This window comes from Hyposmocoma kahamanoa, unplaced genomic scaffold, assembly GCF_003589595.1.
Source record: "Hyposmocoma kahamanoa isolate Upper Pololo Valley unplaced genomic scaffold, ASM358959v1 100021, whole genome shotgun sequence".
Classification (NCBI taxonomy): domain Eukaryota; kingdom Metazoa; phylum Arthropoda; class Insecta; order Lepidoptera; family Cosmopterigidae; genus Hyposmocoma; species Hyposmocoma kahamanoa.
Genome location: NW_020653200.1, coordinates 6382093 through 6403759, shown reverse-complemented (window position 1 = coordinate 6403759; position 21667 = coordinate 6382093). Strand labels below are relative to the sequence as shown.

At 37.0% G+C, this 21667-nt stretch overlaps 1 protein-coding gene across 1 annotated transcript; it reads right to left on the bottom strand.

Annotated features, from left to right (window-relative positions):
- Positions 1-30: 30 nt before the first annotated feature.
- On the bottom strand, positions 31-21054 carry LOC113239913 (exosome component 10). The gene is made up of 14 exons (XM_026477077.1): positions 20910-21054; positions 19806-19987; positions 19452-19638; positions 19124-19296; positions 18469-18686; positions 17208-17329; positions 10639-10802; positions 10279-10462; positions 9887-10035; positions 5572-5710; positions 4573-4703; positions 1628-1742; positions 514-591; positions 31-435 (listed from the first exon to the last, which is right to left on the bottom strand). The coding sequence occupies exons 1-14, from the start codon at positions 20970-20972 to the stop codon at positions 31-33; spliced, it is 2310 nt and encodes a 769-aa protein (XP_026332862.1). The 5' UTR covers positions 20973-21054.
- Between the last annotated feature and the right edge of the window lie 613 nt (positions 21055-21667).

The window sequence follows — 21667 nt, the reverse complement described above, 5'->3', positions numbered from 1 at the left end:
TATCGTATAATTTCACTTACAAAATATCAGCTATTTCCTACATTTTTTATATTTCGTCTTAAGTTGTTTATGATTACGAGTTTTCTCAGTGTCATCATAAAACTTTTTGTAGTCTACATTCTTGTAAACAAATGGTTTTAAGTTCTTGTTAGTTTCTGAAATGTTTTTAGGATTAGAGTCCACTTTATTAGTTACTGGCATTAAGGTATCCTTTCGGTCAATTTTATCAGATATCTTTCGTTTACGTTTTTCAGATTTCTTTACTAATTCCCTTGTTTCTATTTCTTCACTTTCTACTACACTTTTTTCTTCGTTTTCGACTTGTGTTTTGGCATGCTGAACTTTTAACAGGACTTCTGTTTTAATCAAATCGTCGCCTTTTCCTATGGCTGCTATTTTCGCTTCTTTTTCTTTAAAATCTTTAATTTCTTCCAACTGTAAATATTACGTGAATTAATTCTTAAAAGTTATACATTTCTTAAATATCATGTTGCAGTATTTGATCATAAATACCTGAGCAAGCGTACGGTATTTCCTATATCTGTCGTAAGGTGGAACGAAATGTTTTGCTTCTGCGTTTAATTCGGACACCTGGAATAATAATTTAATATTATTATTTTAGATTGCAATTGGACTGCTATACAGTTTTTCTATTGCACTTAATAATTACGATAGATGTTTGAAAATGATAAAAACTGAACACTATTAAAAACGCAAATACATATGTAAGCTGTCTAGCTTTAAGTGTGGTTTATCTCTATAAATCATATTTATTGATCTACGGGATTTACTTGTAATTTAAGCTTCTAATAATGCGTGTTCGAAAACAACTCGTATGTCACCAGCATTTAGCGTTTTAAATTTGCAAAGATCAAGTCGTAATTTAATTTATTTAGATGCAGATTTAGTGAGGTGTATATGCAGAGAAGTAAATTGAGTTGGTCAACCGTTTTAAAAGTCAAGGGTGTTTAACTGTCCACGCTAGGCTAACCTTATCCTGACCTCAACATTCTTCAATCTAGAGAACCACAAAACCTTCCTTAGATATAACGACGCCAAGAAAAACTCGTGATTCATTCGATTCTAGTCACAATATTCTAATATTGGTCCAATTTTAGTTCTGTGACGTAACAGATCACACCTGTATATATGAGAGAGGACGTAGACAAAACTTGCGCGAGTAAAAACATCTCTGATCTCTATCGATTGACTATTGTGCTACTCAGAGCATGAAACAACCGGAAGGTAGGTAGTCAAAGCTTTCTCTTCGTGGGCAAATAAAGTAATTTACAATACTTGGTTTTTTTTGTACTATTCTTGAGGTAGAGCAATAACTGAAAAAAAAAAGATTACAGACAAATGCTCTTATATATTTGTTGCGTAGTTGTCGAGATTGAAAAATGGCGACGCCAGAATAATATCCCAACTTTAAAATGGTAGACTGGCAAAATCTATACACAATGTCACACTCCTAATTTTAAACGTAATAAAACTAGACCTGTTAACATTAGGGTAGAAAAACTTAATTAGCGACTTTATTTAGGTAGTTATTAAGGATAACTTCATAAGTACTCGAGGTTAATAAATCATAGATTTTGAGAAACAAACACTTTATTCATGTACTCACAATGCCATAGTAAGCTCCGTTGTAAGTGTGCGCAAATGCATGTATTTGTTTAGGCAGTTGGGTTACTTCATCCGCGAACATTGATGCAAACTCGAACTTGCTGCTGTCTTCCTCTCTGTAAAAAAGGTGTTTGAAATGTAATTTTTTCTAGACTTTTTCCTTTTACATCACTGAAATTCGATCAGTAAAGTGAAAAAGAATGGACGCGGTACAGAAGTAATTCAGATTGGCAATAAAAAAAAAAATATAGCAAACAATAAAAAATAAACCTAAATCATTGTTATCGACGTTCCTTTCTTCTTTTGCGTATGATTCTATCTTAGGCAGACTTAGATTGACTGAACAGTATGCCATTGATTCAGAAGCAAAAAAATAAAAAATAAATTGTGCTTCCATGTTTTTGTCGTATGTAAAGACGATATAATATATATAAATATTATTTACACTGTCTTTATTTATAACAATAATAAGAAGGGAGTTGACAAATTAATCTATTAAGTTAAGCTTTATTTTAGAATTTCCACACATTTCGAAAGTTTTTCGCTTAATAATTTCCTATTCAACACAGTTCCAAGCACTTGGGCACGGAATAACACTCTGAAGTCTTAGGCGTAAGAACAGAAACTGCACCTTAAATTTATGTACTCAAACTCAGTAACTTTGGAATTTACAAATGGACATTGACAAACATGAGCAAAGATAATAATAGACCATTTATTTCATTAAGTACTTAAGCTAGTGTAAGGTTCAAAATAATCATAAAACTAACTTAATCATAGGTTTAGCGATGGGAGCACAACGTACCCGGTCAATGACAAGTCAAGTGGATAGGCATTGGCAGCAGTGAAGAAGCGCATCCACCGCCCCAGCATTGGGGACTCCCAGAGTGCTCAGGATGCCGTTCGTACTGAGACGCATGCGACATTATAGAGTATAAATCGTCAACATGTTTCTCAGCAAACATGGTTGACGCGCTATAGTATGGTGGAAGCCGGAACAGCGCCCTGAACGCATTATTGTACTGGATGTGCAGCGAGCCATATGTCTTATGTGTAACTGCCCCACGGGCCGCATGTGGCACTATAGGTTTTGGCTTTCGTTCTTGGTAGTAAAATTTCCATGACGGGGAACATCTTCAAATAGTTAAGAAGTTTACACATTAAGGATCTATTTTTGTAAAATGTTTCACACCTAAAATCACAACTAATGGATAGTGACAATGATGTCAACGATGGAGCATGCACACCTAAATGATGCCTATTCACTCTCATCTTGAAAAGGTCCAAGTTATACCGTTCAGGGAACAAATCTGCAGGCAAGGAATTCCACTCTATAGCCGTTCGCCATATAAATGTGGAAGCGAAACGCTTCGTGCGAATCCTTGGAATATCCAGCCTGCGTTCATCTGATGATGGGAAGGGGAAAACGTAATTAAATCGTGCAATTCCTTTGTACATTCTCCGTGATATATCCTGCAGAATACCAATAAGCAACTTTATGGTGGTGTTCAAGGCTCTGCAGCTTCACCTCTATTGATCCGGAGTCACCTATAAGCCCCTTGACACGCATTTCAAGTGAATCCATGGTGACCAGTTGGTATTTGGCAGAACCATCCCAAAGGTGGCAGCGTACTCCATACATGACCGGATTTGTACTTGGTACAACTGAAGGAACTGTCCCGGTGTCCCTATCTACCGACCCGAGAGATAGGGTTTTCCGGAGAGACTACGGGCTCGACGGCAAGACCAGGGGGTCTACTCTCGATCTCCGTCCGACATCCGTCCGAAACAATTACTGTCAAATAAGTAATATTCGACAAAATTAAAAGACAAGTATCAAGTATGAAGCTTCATTCGGATCACGCGTCTTTTCATTTGGTCAAGTATTGCTTATTTGGCAGTAATTGTTTCGGTCGGATGTCGGACGGAGATCGAGAGTAGACCCCCAGGATACAGTGGACTTGGATATGGACTCGCTGGCGTTTGTGGTTAGCTACAGAGACGAACATGTTTGTCTGCCCCGGTTTTGCAGGTTTCCGGGGCGTCTGTCTGGTGAGCAGCTAGCGCGTCTGTTGAGGGCCTGTAGCTCACGTAGTTGTTGCAAAGCTAAGCTAAGAAAATACGTAGTAAGTAGTGATTATAGATAGGTACTTGCGGGGGTGAACGGCTGCAGTTAAGGCGACATAATTTACATAGCTAACGGGATCGTTGGGTTAGTCTAGTTAGCTTAGTTCGCGGTGTGACACTGTGGGAGGGACCAGGATTCCGCCCAGCACACCCTAGAGGAGTGCCCCCCGTAGGCCTCCGAGCGGAACACCCTAGTTGCCCGGAAAGGGCGAGATCTCTCTCCGCCAGACACAGTAGCGGCTATGCTGGCGGTTCAAAAGTCCCATGAGGCAGTGGTCTCCTTCTGTGAAGCGGTGATGTTGCAGAAGGAGGTCACCGAGCGTGAAAGGAAGAGGGTCGATCTCGCTCGGCAGCGGCGTACCTTCGCGGCTGTAGGCGATCGGAGCGGTGGCTCCGTTCGCCAGTAAGTTTGGCAACCGCGAGAAGGACGTAGCTCCTCTCAGGTGCCGGGGAGGGTTCCGGTGCGTAAAGTCGCTACCGGATGCCCTCCACTAGAGCACCCGAGAAGACCACCGTGGGGTTTTAGCCGGTAGAAGTCCGGTATCAAAGGAGGATATCCCCACGAAAAAAAAAATTCGCGATGTGAACCGAAGTATGAAAAGATGCCCCGGCAACCTGAACTAAGCTAAGTAAGCATTGCTTCGTTCGCGACGTAGCCTGCGCATAACGACAAAACTGGTATTCACTGTAAACTCGACAGCGGAAGCGTTTTTTGCGATTGTGAACCGTTGTATTTGAGGGCCTTACAATATTTAGTTTCCGTGTTAAGCAGTCCTACGTACCTACATACCATTGCACCTTAACTCAATATCAACTCACCTAAATTCAGGGAGGTGTGAAACGTCGTGAGTGTTCATGGCGTACAAGTTCAAAGTCTGATGCATGTTGACCATAGTCCTGATGCTACTTGGCATCTGGAATAGCTGCGGCTCCAGCGGTAGCTCGCGACACTGCACCAAAAATTGTATACACAGTTTGGTATAAAAAGCAGAACTTGTTATAATTGCTATGCTCGACATTACACAATTATACCTATATTACTCAGTACTATAAAGTAGAGCGTTGTACGTCATTTTAATTGTAGAAATGGTATACACATTACTGTGGTATACACGTTTACAAATTACGAGGGAGAGTACTTAGCCTAAGACGGAAATATTCATATGACTAATACGACAAAATTTATTGTATTTTTTATTTAATACCTATGCATTGTGATCTAAGTTTCTCCACGTTCCAAAGAAGTTATGCCGTTCATCATTTTACTCAAGGCTCGGCAAGTACTCTACAGCAGCCGTAATATCGTCATTAGTCTCAAATTTTAATTCACCCCAAAAGTAATCAGCTTAAACAGGAATAGTCGGACCGTGCTAAACTTCGTTTTTAGCTGTCGTTTTTTTATTACTAAATTTGTACTATTGACATAAGTTAAGCTTAAGCTTAATTCCGATTTACACGTTTAATAAATTAAGGACTCAATTAATGAAGTTATCTTCTTAGATGTCGTTAAATCTATCAATATAATAAAAACTGCAGACCTCTGCAGGCTTAGCTTAGCCCGACTATAGTCTCTAGTTGGTTAATATGGGGACTATATCTTCGATCATTCAGACTTTTTTCAGTGGTTTCCGAAGCGAACAGCTTCGTGGAGAAAGATGCATCGCGGTGCGCATACTTTAGCTGGAATTACAATGTCTTTAAAAAAATCAAGTGAAAAGTATCCCGGTGGAGAAATCGAAAGAGGTACGTCAAGATATGCAAGTTAATTTTTGCCTACCTCAACGGAAGATCGGGATATAATACATGAGCGTAACTCACCGAAAGTAACATCCTGTGGATAGTCATGAGGTTCTGTTTGACGAAGGGCGGCATGGGACAGCAGCAGCTGTTCACACCCTGTACCTCGCGCGGGAGTGTTTCCGCCAGTGACAGCAGCATGTGGTTGGGCAATAGGTACCTGCATAATACGACACTATTATAGTCACGAGTTTTATCCACGGCACGAGTCGGTACGTCTGTTTGTTAAACCTTCTTGGTTTATAATAAAAAACACTCGGTCGGTTTTGTAAGATTTTAGTGATGATATACGTTTAAATGTCCTTATTCTTTGTTCATCTGTGTGACATTTAATTCTTTCTGTATGTCTATGAATAAATAACAAATATTTATACCACAGCATAACCGTTATGCTTATTTAAGTTTGATCGCGGCTTTCTGGACAGCTGTGGTAGCTTTACTAATTGCCAGAACTACAACGGCAAAAAATAACAGGAACATGCCAAGGCTCTTTGACGACACGCGAAGTGTTCAAACCGCGTTAAACCAGTGTAGTGTATTTGTTCTGTTCGAAGAGACTACTGCTTAACAACAAGACGAGAATCAATAGATTGAAAATATGCCCTTATGTTAGTCAAGTTAGTGATGAAGCTCTGAACTGCCAAGGCCGTCGCTACAAATGAGTCTGCTAATAATGCCCGCCATTGTGGCTAACCTTCACAAAAGAAAGCAGTTTTTAAAGAATTGTGGTATTGATAGGTCAACACCATTTTACTCACAAAGCGTTACAAGGCATGAAATTATTTCCAAACCATTCAAATGTTCAAAGCATTCTGTTTCTAATTGAGGCATTAACATAAAAAAAACCTTGTTTTGTCACACTGGTACAGACAACGTGTGTTAATCCTTTGAATCATCTCAATTGTTTTCCTTTATACTTTAGGAGTCATGCCAATAGACTGCGGTTGAATGTAAAATACAGTATTATAACTATTTTATACGACGATATGTTAGGTTATCAACGCAAAAGTGGTGTAGCCCCGTAATGTGCAAAAAGTAACGCGCACACACTCATAACACCGCACTAGGGAAACCCTGTGTCGCGAGTGCCATGGACAACGACAAATTACACCCCAACTCACGAGAGAAATAAATGTAGGCCAAACAAATATTTCTCTCGGCCCGGGAATCGAACCCAGGATCACTGCGTGACAGTCCGGCATGGTAACCGTTCGGCCACAGAGGCAGTTAAGAAAGAAGAAAACGAGGGATTTAAAATTAACAAAATCCATTTTATACCTTATACGTAGGGTGCACTGAAAGTATTGCGTAACTTATGAATAAAGAAGTCTTAAACAAAATAATGCATTTATTGATTTTCAAAGTACATTCCAAAGTAGGCCTTAACACTTTAAACGTTTTTTCATTCGGTCGAACCATTTTTCAAAACACGAGGACCATAAATCTGAAGGTATGATCAAATCGTTGATTTTAGGGAAAATAAAAAATCACAGGGTGCAAGTTCCGGAATACGTGCAGCATGGGTCACGAGTAGAGATGGGTAATTATCCGTCAAAGGAAAAATATCCGTTTTTACTGAGTACTTATCTTAAAACATGGACAATTATTTTTTTGTGTTTTTTATAATAAAATACATTAGAATTCATTTTTTATTAAATAATTACTTACGATTACTTCTCATTTTGACATAGTTATATGTAACAATACTGTTTTAGTACCTACGTTTTTCGAGTCGATATCGTCTCACTAACTGCGCGAACGTGCTCTTGTAATGAAACGTTGAAAAGCGAGCATTACAGGCGGTGAGGGAGGTGAGCCGAGCATTCGCTGTGTAACATTCGGTAGCCTCGTTCACCGGGAGCGTTCGCCTGTAATGTAACAATCTGTTCAGATTGTTAAGCTGCTACTCCACCAATATCACTCAAAGACACTCGAGGCACTCAAAGACACTCGCGGGCACTCAAAGGCACTCCTGGCTCTCGCGGACACTTAAAGGCACTCCTGGCTCTCGCGGTCACTCAAAGCCACTCGCGGCCACTCCTGGCTCTCGCGGGCTCTAAGAGGCAGTCACACGCACGTCTTGCTACCTCGCACATATCTGTTGGAATTGCAGCCTAATCCAATCTTGAAGCGCCCTTATTCTATATACGAAGCTGAACAAATGTACAAAATCGGACCAACTTAGTAACTTGAAAAAAAAATTCCATACAAAATGTTAGACAGCTGATTAATAATGTGTGGAGACAATTTTTTTTAACAAACTATACATTTAAATAATAATAAGGTTCACACAAAAATACAGGGATATTCATCCATATTTATCTTTCTACTGAGTATTTATACCAATGACTGATCTCTAGTCACGAGCTGTACTTTTTCGGAGAGTAAAAATGATTTTGTTTTCTTGGCTGTGTGCGAAGAAGCGTTGTCGTGGTGCAAGAGGATGCGGCTTTTCGGTCGCCTTTCACGGACTTTTTCTAGGACAGTGGGTACAGAAATGGTGGAGTACCACTCAGTATGAACACACCTTTGAACTATGTTTGAACCTCAAGTGGGATTGTGCAAATGGGACCCGTGCGAGAAAAAAAAACGCAATAATTTTTTTATCCACGCTCTTCGCCTGCTTCAATTTTGTCGGTCTGTTCTCGCTTTCGAACACATTCACAAGATTGCTATTTTTTTTTTCTGGTTAAGAAGAATAAATCCATGTTTCGTCTCCCGTGACAATATCACAAACAGCATTCGAATTACCGAGATCGTACTTAAGCAACATCTTTGAGCCCCATTTTACACGAGGCCGTTTTTCTTCTGGCGTCAGTTCGTGGGGAATCCTGCCATAGAAAAGTTCTCTAACTTTTAATACTTCGTGTACATTTTTTTGGATCTGTCTCATACCGATCCCCAGATTGCCTCGAATCGTTTCAATAGGTGATTGATTTCATAGGTGTCCGTTTTCGTGAATAAGCTGTTTCACAGTGGCAACATTTTGTCCGTCAGTCGCTTGTTGAAGCCTTCACGAGTCACATCATTCAGAGATATCCGTCCACGCTCAAATTCTGCCTCACAGTAAGATTTTGAAGTCGAGCGGCACAATCTTGAGAAGAAGTAGCACTCTTAGAATCATACTAAATCATTACTCTAAAATCTTCTCGAGTTAATTCCATTTTTACTACGCCCGACAAATATAAATGTCCAATAAAAATAAATAATAAGTAATTATTTCCCGCCAATTTATTTTTATAAATAACTAGGGTCCTATGTTTAAAAAATATACCATTCGACCATTGACTTACAAATAAATGGACGGGTCTAATAGCCACGAAAAAAATGTCCCAAGTCAACCTATTTAAACGTAGTGACATGTAAAGGAATATGAAAAAGCTAAAACGTTGAATTTAAATTGTAATGACATCGCAGTACTGTCTAATTTTGCTTGCTTCGCTGTCAGCAGAAACAAACGAAGACTGAAGCGTGAATGACGCTCTGTATACGATTTTAACGCCCCATAAGTTCGGACACTTTTTAGCGCGGACCCGACGTCCATATAATTGTAAGTCAATGCATTCGACATTCAAATAATTCGCACCTATACAACGACGACGATGTAAATTTTAAAAAGTAACCTAATAATAGGAAACGACTTAAATAGGGTTTATGTGACTGTTACATAATGAAAGGCATTAAAACACGAGTGTGGGTTAAAGAGTGAAAACATCACAAGAGTGTTTTAATGCCTAATTATGTAATTATGTACAGTTACATACTCTGCTTTATCTACACACATATTATAAGCTCTTATTAATATTATTATGAATATTAATAATACTTATTATTATAATTATGTACCTGTGTGTTAATTAATGTGGGTTACACCACTTTTGCGCTGATAGCCACATTTATATGAATTACATCACGTAACTATACATTGAAAATTGACAATCAGTACTATGACGTCAAACGAGTTTCAGTCCCTAACTTGTTTTTTTGGTAAAATGTATGAACCATGTGCCTAATCTGAATACAATGGAGTGCAGATACTAACACTTACGGTTCTTTTTATTATTGAGACTTAGCCTAGTGTTTCTTTTTCTTGGTTTCCATTATTCGTTACATGGATTATATGACTATAAAAATCTATTGTCTTATATGGTGCACTAAACCTAACACAGCAAGAAGAACGTTTTATACATTCACAAAGCAAAGTATCGATTAAATTATGATTAAGTTTGCAAAAGTTTTCCTACCAGGCAGTGCAGCAAGGTTATCTATAGATAATTGCAATTGTTTGTATACGACGCATGGCTCCCTGTGAATATATATTACATAAAATGCTTACGAGGTACTCTCATCCAGAGCACGCGCCTGCGCGTCCCTCCACTTGTAGAGCATTTTGAGCGCCAACATTTGTTGTGTATTGAACGATTTCTTCGACTTAATGTACAGTTTCATGTGACTATTATCATTCAACACCTCTTTATTGTACATCTGTAAAAAGACAGCTTCTATTTATTTTCCTAGACAACATAATTTGAGTACAGCATCGAAAAGTATGTATGGATTCTTTAAAAATAAATAAAAGCGACCTCAAATTTTCGACAACCACATTTTTTCGACTACAGCAAATCCAAAATTTTAAATTTTCGCCAGTTTTACAGTTATAGAGCAAGTTTGTTTTTAAGCGATGTTTAATAGGTATAATTTTCGTTTAAATCTCTAGGTTAAACTCACCGATAAACAGATTTGTCTGCTTTGTTCGAAGACAGACAGCAGTAACTGCGGCTGTCCGGCACCAGCCGCCAGTAATTCGCTTTTCATCTCACGCCAGATGTATAACAAGTAATGTGTGTCCAGTCGGGCGTACTCGACTAATTCCTCCGGCAAAGGCCGTATACGCCAATCCGCTAGCTGGTATCTAAGCAAATGATTACGTTATTAAGTTTATAATTGGTTTCTAAACCGCGAACCCAGAAAGTTTTCTATCAAGCCATTATTATGATAATACTTTTATATTATAATAATAATACTTATTATAACTCATTGCGAACAAGTAACATTTGTCTTGTTATGGATACTTGTTACGTAACTTACTTTTTGTCGGCGTTTACACCACAGTATTTCATTAGTAAATACTTGAGGGAAAGCCCATTCGCCTTGAGTGCTTTAGCAGCTTGATGAGTGTCAAACAAACCTACTATATAGACACCGAAGTCTCTTTGCAGCCATAACACGTCCGATTCGGCACCGTGGAACACCTAAAATTAAATTTATCTAAGAATCGAACAAAGTTAAGATATCTAAATTACGAACAACTTTCGCCGGTTTGTACATGTATATTAATCGAAAAGGAATAGAGCTACCCTGATTTAAGAATTCAGAACAAAAAACTTCACAGATTTCAACGTGTGTACTTATCAAAACGGAATAAGGCCACCCTGATCTTACAAATACGAACAGCAAATTTCACCGCTTTCTATGAATACTCAAGTGTGTATTGATCAAAAAGGAATAAGGTCACCCTGATCTTAGAATTATTTTTATTATTTATTAAAATTATTTTCAATGTCAGCATAGATTCTGCTCACTCAGTAACTGCTCCAGAAAGGTTTTTAACAAGTTTTCAGTTAGACTCTAGAATGACGGCTATCCCTCATTTCGAACATGTAGCACTTAAATGTGAGAAAAATATTAACATTCTGCTATTATTATGATTATGGATCTTTTCTCCTTACTAACAAATCTGGACAAGGTAACATAGCAAAAATGCAATCCAAATCTCTGCGAATTATTCTAGGAGCTATGAAGTCCTCGCCCATTTGTGATATGCAGGTTGAGAGCGGGGAACCTCCTCCTGAATATTCGCAGACAGCTGCTTTCCGATAGATTTCTTTGTAACTGCTTCAAAATTCAAACCACCCTATTTTTCCTAAATCTTCTCTTAGATCAATTCGATTCTCGGAATATGGACACTAAACCCTGCCTGCTTCAGAGCTTCATTAAATCCTCCCGACTCGCTTCCTCACTCAAGCAGCTTTCTCGGAACCCCCTCTATTGTACTTATGAAGCTCTCCTATGAAGCTCTCGTTTTCCAGCCAATATTCTTCTTCACTTTGACATAGAGAAGAACTCTGTTGACTCTTGAGGGAATTTTAGCCAAAGGATGGCTTTCGAGATTCCGGATGGCGCAGGTTATTTACAGATTCTATATAGGAGCAGCAGTATGGATCTCATCTGCAAAGATATGTTTAAGCTTCAAATGCTCATCCTACTCTTTCGTATTTACTGGAGAAGCAATCGCCTTTCTGGAAGCAGTTTTCTATGTCAAGTCTCATAAGCTTATAGTGCGCGCGGAACTAGCTGGCCGCGCCTTAGGTAGGGACAGGGGTGAGGGGGCGGGTTGCTTGCTGCTCGCAACGCACATGAGATTAGACAGTGACGACCAATCTCGAGATATCGTGAACAATAATTGTTCAGTTATTGAAAAGAAAAAATTAAAGCCAATTGAACTTTTACAAGTTTATATTATACCTATCTAATTAATTGCAATGTACAGTCGGCAGCACATCAGGCCGCCACAAACTGTCAGATTTCCTCAATTGATTTTCAACTTAAAGTCCAGGGAATAGAGTATAAAATTGATTGGATAAATTTGACATTTATGTATTGATGGACTTGCTGTTGTCCGTACATTGCAATTTTTTTTTTTTTTTTTTTTTTAAATAACGCACACACTCCACATAGCCCCGCACTAGGGAAACCCTGTGTTGCAGGTGCCATGGATACACACATAGACAGCCACAAATTACACCCAAACTCACGAGAGAAATAAATGTACGCCATACAAACATTTCTCTCGGCCCGGGAATCGAACCTGGGACCTCTGCGTGGCAGTCCGGCATGGTAACCGTTCGGCCACGGAGGCAGTTAAAAAAAATTAAAAGTAAAATAAACCAAAAACAAATTAAATTAAATTCTTCCGACATATTTGAATCATTTATGAAATTATTATTAATTAATTAGTGTAACTAACACGACTTTGTATTTATAGATATGAAATTACTCTGACATATTATCCTCTGAATCACTTGATTCTGAATTGTCTGAACTTGAGTCAGAATCATCTTGTAAGTTTATAATGAATTCGTCCATCACAGTATCATATCTCATATCATGATTCCAGTATTCTTGTTCGTTTTTTTGTACGTGGTCGTCGCATTTTTGCCATTGTTCGGCAGAAAATTCAGAAAATAGTCTTGTTAGTATTGTAATTTTCTCGTCCAATGTAGCATTAATGTGATCTCTGGCCAGGAAATTTTTTATATTTGCCCACACAAGCTCGATTGGGTTGAGATCTGGATGATATGGAGGTAGTCTTAGAACAGTATGACCTGCACCTTTCAGAAGTTCATCAATCGTGTATATTTTTTCTGATTGGGTCGTATTAATCAAGCCCAAGAGTTCAGCTTTGACCATCGTGGGAGAAAAGGGCACGTTATGATTTTGCAACCAATTCTGCATATTAATTTTCATACAGGACATAGTCGGTTTCTTCTCAACTTGCACACAGTGGTAAGCTGCATTGTCCATAACTATGACTGAGTTAGGTGGAAGTTTAGGTATTAACTTTCGATCAACCCAGTTGTAAAAATTTGTAGAGTTCATGTCTCCATGATAGTCTCCTGTTTTTGAATCTGATTTAAAAATTAGCAGAGCATCGTCAACTAACCCGTTCCGACTACCAGCGTGAACTATTATTAAACGCCTTCCTTTGCCTATATCTGCATAAACACCAGCCTCCGACGAAGATTGCCAACATTTTTGGACATTATGACTTTGGTTAACGTAAGTTTCGTCCAAAAAGAATATATTTCGTTTGTCTTCTCTGAATTTTCTTATGGCCCTCAAATATTTCACTCGCCATTCGACAATGTTTGGTCTCTCTAATAAAAGGGATCTCTTCGATTTACATTTTTTAAATGAATATCCCAGTTTGTGCAAAAGTTCTCTTAAATAAGTTAATCCGCAATCTAAAATATTATCCTCTTTTAACACAGCATTTAGTTTTCGTAGACTTGGATTTGTTTTCTGTACCGTATAAAACTGATTTATTTTTCTTCTTATCACTCCTAAATCAAAATCATCAACTTGTATTTTCTTTTTTATCTCTTTTGGCCTTCGTGGAGAACTAAATTTTGCTTACCCTGTATTTTGCAAGGATGTTTTACTTTGAGCAATCACTCTCCTTACACTTCGTTCTGATATCCCGGTTGCTTCTGCCACTAATTTATGAATATTCGCATCAGATTTATATTCTAAACTATTGACATCGGCTTTCCGTTTTTTAAAAAACGTATGCACTTTAAATATTATTTCCTTAGATTGTCTTTTTATCGGCGGACTCATCTTGACATTGCAATCTCTTGTGCGTTTTGTCTAGACTAGCCAGAACTGTCAACGTGTGTTGCCGCCGCGAAGTCCGGCGCCGAACTGAGTATTCTGAGTAATGACATCAAGTGCCCCCGCCTCCCCGTCCCACCGCTCACATACCTAAGGCGCGGCCAGCTAGTTCCGCGCGCACTATAGTAATTCCATCATCGTTAATGATTCCAAAAGTTGCCTTCAATCCATCTTGTCAAATCGTTTCCACTCACCTACTACATTTACAATGAGAAAAATTATAAATAAATAAGCTTACAATACCGAACTAGCGAGAACATTTACATTATATATATATATATATATATATATAAGAACTAATTCACATTTACACAATGCTGTTGCTTAGACTTAAAATTTATGTTTTGAAATACCTATGAGACGTATATCAATAATAAGATGTTTTTTAATGTAGGTGATCTGAAATATTTTATAACAAGGGGATCATGTGGACAGTTCACATTGCGTATGGATACACAATTGCTATCAGAGTTACGATTGAAAGAGATTACTTTGCCTATAGTGTAGGTAGTGAATTATACTTTATAATGTGGAATTTTAGCATGTTTTTGAATAAAGGGAATGATTGTATTTCTTTTATACGCTTAGGAAGATTGTTATACAGTTTGGCACCTTCGTACCGAATATTCGTAGTACTGTCGTTGGTTCTTGGTTTGTATGCCTATAGGCAGTGGTAATTATACATATGTGCAAGTGTCGTTAATTTGGTTCTGTGAAAGACAGTTTCCGTAGGCATCAGGAAATTAAAGTAGAAAAATAATTTAATTTTTGTTTTGAGTAATTTGTAGCGGTTTTATAATGTTTTCATGAGACAATTATATATGATACATCTTACCTTTTTAGAAAAGCATCGCACGATGCCCTTTAGAATACCCATCAGTGAAGTTAGTTTTACACGTATATTATCCAAGAGAGGTTTCCAGGTTAAGTGACTGTCAAGATTAAGATCAATATACTTTTCAGATTTAACTTTAGTTAACAGTTAATTACATACGTGTAAAGGTGGTACATTTAAAACCTTTTTATATTTAGCTGTAAGAGTTCGTTTTTCGTACATTGATGGTGAGCAGGTTATATTGAAGCAATTTTTGGCAAGCTTGTTAGAAAGCTTGTTTAGCAATAGATTTCCTAGAAATAGATTCCATAATAAAAAAGACGAGCGTTGTCTGCACTTATAGTGTAGTATCTGTAGCTAATTTTAGGTCTTTCATGTTATTAGCGTAAATTAAGAAAAGTAAGGGACCAAGAATGGAACCCTGAGGAACGCCATAGGTTATTAATTCCGGAGTACTTTTTGTATTTACACTTTAACCACCTGATGTCTTGAAAGTTACGATTTAACAATTTTATACTCACTTTTCCTTCCGGTACCCAGTTTTTATTTTTAAACAGGTCCTTTTAGATTGTCACAATCAGGGTATAAACGTGGTGCGTGTCTGGATCATGGGCATGTTGGAATCACAGGCAATGAGACAGTAGATTCCTGTGCCAAATTGGCCTCCCGCATTGAATCTACGGAACACTCCAACTTATACTCCCATGACCTTTGCCTACTCCCAAAATCCTCCTTTGTGACCGTTGGTCGAAGTATTGGGAGATATCCCAGAAAGAAAACGGCAAAAATTACGCGGACATTTAGCCTCAAATTCCCACACCTTGGGTTTTCAAATTCCAGTTAGATAATAAAAAAACTACGTCAACAATATGCCGCTTTCGTTAGAGTCACGCATGTACTCCCGTTCATCTGGCTAAACTCAGGATAAAGGATAACTCATTGTGTGAGTGTTAGTTAGACGAAGGAAACGTGGATCATATTCTTTGATTGTACTCAATTACGATGTTCCCTGTATGGCATCCTCTCTCCTTCTTTACCTCGTCGTACTTCCTTTAAATGCCTTTTGTTCCTATCCTCTCACTCAAAAATGTATCATATTCTCCGTAAATTTTTACATAATGAACCATGTATTAACACAACATTTGTACAAATTGTACATGCATACATGATAGTAACAATTTGTGTTGTCTCTTTTGATCTAGGGATCATATTGTGCAAAAATCTCTTCAATACTCCCTCTGAGTCACTGAATAAATTTTCAGTATACACCCTCCGCGATGTTTATAAAACTAGCATGAAACGGACACTGCCAGAATTGAGACTAGTCTCAAAACGTATTCATTAAGAAAAAAAACCAAATTTTTTCACAGACTAGTTATTTTTAAAGGAGAACGTGAAGCATTTCCAATAGCTATATTTAACTGTCGTTATGCACTATAATATACACGTAATGTCTTCAAAGTAACGTGAGTGGAAAAATAATACGACAACCATTGCGCATATACGCCTTACGAAAGCAATAGCGCTCAGTGCCCATGCAGTTAAGATTTCAATAAAGGTAAGCTTCAATGTATTGAATGGGTTTTAAGAGACAAGTAGTTGTAACTTATACTACAAGCCCTAACACACTGGCAATCATTGAATTAACTTTCCCCCTAAAGTACAGAATTGAATCAATGCTTTGAAGTTTTCTTTGGAGATCCCTATTTATTTACTTTGAACACATTGTTTAAGGACTCTAGAAACCATATAAAAACCTACATTTTAATTTAATATTAAAAACCAAGTGGCCATTATTCCGGTTTGATGAGTACATGGCACTGATTAATCAATTTAAAAGTGTAACATTAATACACATTTATTTTGTTTCTTTATTTAATGGGCATTACACGTTATAATACCCCTACCATATAAGTTTACAAATAGTTTACGGCATAGTCACTGGCGACCTCGTGAATAATGTAATTGTTTGGAAAATTTAAGACCTCTATAACTGCTTTTAAACACTATAAAATCACGGTAGTGGTACTAAACATGGTCGACTTTCTTGGAGTGGTTATTAGGGCATGGTGACCACGCCATCATTAACGTTAGTTATACACTGCAAATGTCATTATTGATTTTTTTTTTCAAAAAGCACATAATAATTGAGTTGCTTTAATATCTAGTAATAATCATTCAATCAATCCAAGACCTAAAAGGCCCGAGCCAATGATCTAGCAACCTTGTTTTTAAGATGACAAGGACATATCAATAATGTTACATTTAATCTGCACTGTGACCGGGGCCACTAGTTTGAAAACGAGTTTCCTGTTGTATACATATGGCGCTCGTCATTGTACCTCCTATCATGGGCTGTTGAACTTACTTTAATTTTTCTCGGATCTGTGAATGCCAAATTGAGTTTGTGCATGTGCTCTCTAACTGCCAATGCGTCTATGATGAAATCACCCCCTTGGTTGGTTGATATTTGCACTAAACAAGTTAGCCCTGAAAATATACCTATAATTTAGAAGAGTAAAATGTAAATTATATTAGAAATTAATGACAAATATGTATTTTTAAATTTGTCATTAATTTGTATTAAAATTGCTATCCTTATAACTACTCCACATTACACTCACTAAAAAGCCAAGTATAACAAATAATGTGAGAAGTGAGTGAGAAGTTTTAGATATATAAATAGGATCACAGTTTACGGGCAACAACAACCTATGTCGTTTTTATTTTAATCTAATATGTCATGTGTCTTGCTATAAAACTATTTGGAAGATTTTTGAATAACTTAAGTCGGGAGCATGTATTACAGTTTTATAGCTTACATGGTCTTGATATTGATAATTGCCATCATAGTTATCAAATATTTAATACTTATAAAAACAAATTTTACAAAATGTCATTGAAGTTCGCAAGTGCAGTTAAATCTTACAAGAAACTTCGCATTTGCAGAGCTTAAGGGCGCACTTATTCGACACGAATGTCACCGCGCCCACCCCGAGCGGCCGCCGCCGCGCAGTCACCGCGTGCGTCTAACTGTCATGGCAAAGTACACTCTATTTGTTTAGCTTTTACGTTTTAATTTAAATGAGCGTTCCGGACACGCGGTCTAGCCTGGCTTGGATTGGGTCCATGCGGCGGCCCGTACGACGACCGCGCAGCGGCCGGTACAGTAATTTTATTGAAGCATTTAAATGTTGTTGCATAATATATAGAATTCAGATTCGCCATTAATGTACTTGAAGGCGTGGTAACTGGGCGGTCGCCGCTCGGTGGCCGCGCGAAAACTTTCTTCTCGTGTAACTGGGCGCTAAAGGTGACTAAATGAAAAAAACACAAATCCATTCTTAACAGCAAACAAAGCCTGACTGTTGCACATTTGTGAAGCCAACTTAAATGCCTCACTTTTGGACATGATGTTACGTAATTTGTGGTTCGACACGCATCTACAAGTACATAAATTTTTAGGAAGAAAATGTTTTGAAGAAACTCTTAGAACTATATCGCTTAGCTTAGCTCACTCAAATAAAATCTATGAAATTAGGCAATTCAACTAGTATTGCACATCTTGGATTAAATATGTATGAAACATATAAACACTATAAACTATTATTATGCAGTTATGAACATACCTTGATAGGTCCTATAGGAATGATGTTCAAGATCAACAGCCAGTTCATTGACACCGTTCAAGTGCCTGAGAAGTTCGTCCAATTGTGCCTCAGTGTTGATGTAAGTGTATTGGGTGCTATCCAGAGGCAGTGGGTAAGCCGGCGGCGCAGGGTCTGGGTCGATAAACTCGGACGCCGGACGATACATGTCCAATTCCAATTGGTAAGGATGTTCATATCTAGGTCAAATGCTAATTGTATTAAAGTTATTTATAAATACAAAAAGCAACTACATACTACAACTTTTTAGGAATTATGATATTGTCTTAACAAACAAGACTCTTGGCCCGAGTTAAGTTGTGATAGCAGTTACTAACTGTAATATTTTGTCAAAATACTTGCTTAGGCGAATATTTGGTATTAGGTGTTACCAGACTACAGTGAAAACAAAAGAAAAAAATATTTTAGTATTCTATGCATTTATGTACCTGACCGATTTTAACAATTGGGACGTTATTTTATAATTATTGATGGCAAGAGTGAAAATTCTACTATAAAAACTTTTTTGGCTGTAAAAAAGTATGATTCAACCATTATCTTCCATAAAAATGCTGTGCTGTTATGCAATTAGGCTTTCATTGTGCAATCTTTTTAATTTTCTTATGTTTTTTCTTACCCTATTGCTTCGCCTTCAGCATTGTAGAGAATATTTAATGTCAAAGGCTTAATATTGTTTGGTTTGTCTGATATTTTTGGCACCCACAAGCTGTCTGAGTTGTCTATGGTGTCTTTAAATGATAGTTGTGGTCGTAGTATATTCTTGGCCCCAATGAATGTTGCAGAGCCCACCTGTCAAATACGGCACTTGTTCATAAGTTAGCAAAAATAACAACTACCAGAAATGGAAAAGGTGTTACATGTAGGAAACATTCAATAAAACAGGGGAGTAAACACAAAAGCAGGTAATATTTAATCAATAACTGAAGTATATATTGAGTTCTTACTTGAAACTTAGCAATTATTGGCTTTTGCTTGTTCCATGCGGAAACATTGATGCCTGACCTCAGTCCATCTAGAACTTTCTCATCACCTTTATTAACTCCGCTCACACGGTCAATGTTTATGTTAACTCGGTCTAACATGCTGTCGTCGGCATCTATTATTTTGTCAGTGTTGTGTTCATTGTCATTGCTGCACAGAAGGAAGCAAAGTTACATGATACATCTTTATTACATAAAACTTACATGGATATTTGTTGTAACATGTCAACCAATTAGTTAATACTTTGTGAGGTATATCATTTTTGTTGTCTACTTTGTCTAAGTATAAATGTTCAAAATATACATTTCTGTTCTTACTATTTTAACTTCACAGCTGGCAACTCTGTTATAATTATTTGGTTAGATTGCAAAATAACATTTTTGCTTATGTGGGAAGTTACTATATTAAAGTCTGTAAATGTTTTAAATATCTCGTAGGAAGCTCCGGAAGGCATTTGATTTGAAGATCGGATTGTCTTGTTTATTGTGGAATAACCATCCTGGAATAAAAAATTCAAAATTTAACAAATTTGATTTTTACCAAATCACACTGTAATCTTAACTATAATATTTATAATGAATTATAACTCTGCTCTGTATTGACAATAAATTAATATAATTTCAAGAGAAATATTGGAATTAACATTCCAACATCCCCTTTCAAAATTAATTCGTAAATTCACTATAGTCTCATAAGATAAATCATACATCCTGTATTTTCTTTCATTAATTACATTACAAATTACAAGAGAATAAATAAATACAGGCAAGGAGAGTAATTGGAAAAAGAGGAAGCATTACATTAACTAATAAAGAATAGAAATAAATTAACAAATAAAATAAAGAATGTTGATAAATATAACAAATGTAAAATAATCAAAAGAATATTCACATCAGATGGCAGGTACATTGCAATAAATTAGGTAATTCTACAGTTTTGCAATACCTAATAAATAAATTGATTTCACAGCAAGTGACCCTGACTCTCGGCCATTGCAACTACTGTTGCATCATTGGTATCAATGCAACCATTGTTGAGAGTAATATTTGTGATTATCTTGGTGTGGTGTGGTATAAAGGCATTAAATAATTGTTACACTTTTACATGCAGGTCAACACATACTTTCATAAAGTTTTCATGGCTTGCATATAATAATTGATACACTTGTACGAAAGATTGTAAGTACAGGTGGGTATCACCGCTTGGTCATGGCCAATTCGAACAGAACTCAAAGGCTCAGTGACAGCAGCCATTTATGTACAACCAAGACTAATTTATACACGAAGACTTATTGGACAGTTTATATAGACCGTAACTAAAAAGTCACTTAGTTACAGGATATATGTAGACAATGGAGCAAAGATAAATAGCGCATGGCGTTGTTGTTATAATTATTTTGACAATGTTGCTGATTCACGCACCTGTGTCACTGATGTCAGGTGCGGGTAAAACTCTGGAGCCTCCGGATTTAAAGCAGAATTCATTTTGGCGATATTTACTGATTATATCTGAAGTAGTTTTCTAATAAAAATAAATGAATTTTTGTGCAACGTGCAGCTGTGACTGGACTCGCAGTGAAGAATGAAATTAATGAGTGAGTGAATGAATGGACTAGTCGTTCCGCTCATCTATGGTTCCACTTAGAGGTGCCCACCTTTAAACGATTCTGCTTTTTAAAATAAGTGCATAAGCATGCTTTTCATTTTAAGCGTAAGGTTTGTCACTGGTCAGTTCTATAGGTACTCAACAATTTCATTTTTTACGTGCTCAAGTTTCAAGTAGCGCCGTCTATGTTTTCTAAACAAATTAATTCAACATAACGTTGCAAGCTTTTTAAAGTCTATGCGCTTAAACGTTTTTCTAAACGACTTTTTAAATAAAAATAAAAATTCCAAATAAAAAGCGTACAAGCACGCTTTTTAAACGTACGTTTTAACGTTACAAATTTTTTTTTTTCCCATTTCAACGGTTAACAACTACAAAAGTTAAACAACCTATGTTTTTGAACGCTTTTAAACGCCAATGAACAAGATGTTAATATAATAATGTTTTATAAATAAAAATATAACTCATTTTTTTACAAAAAAAAACTTATCCTAAAACCCTTAGTGGTATACTTAGTGGCGTTTCGCTATCAACACAACGATGCAAGCTTTTTTTAACATAAAAGTCTATGCGC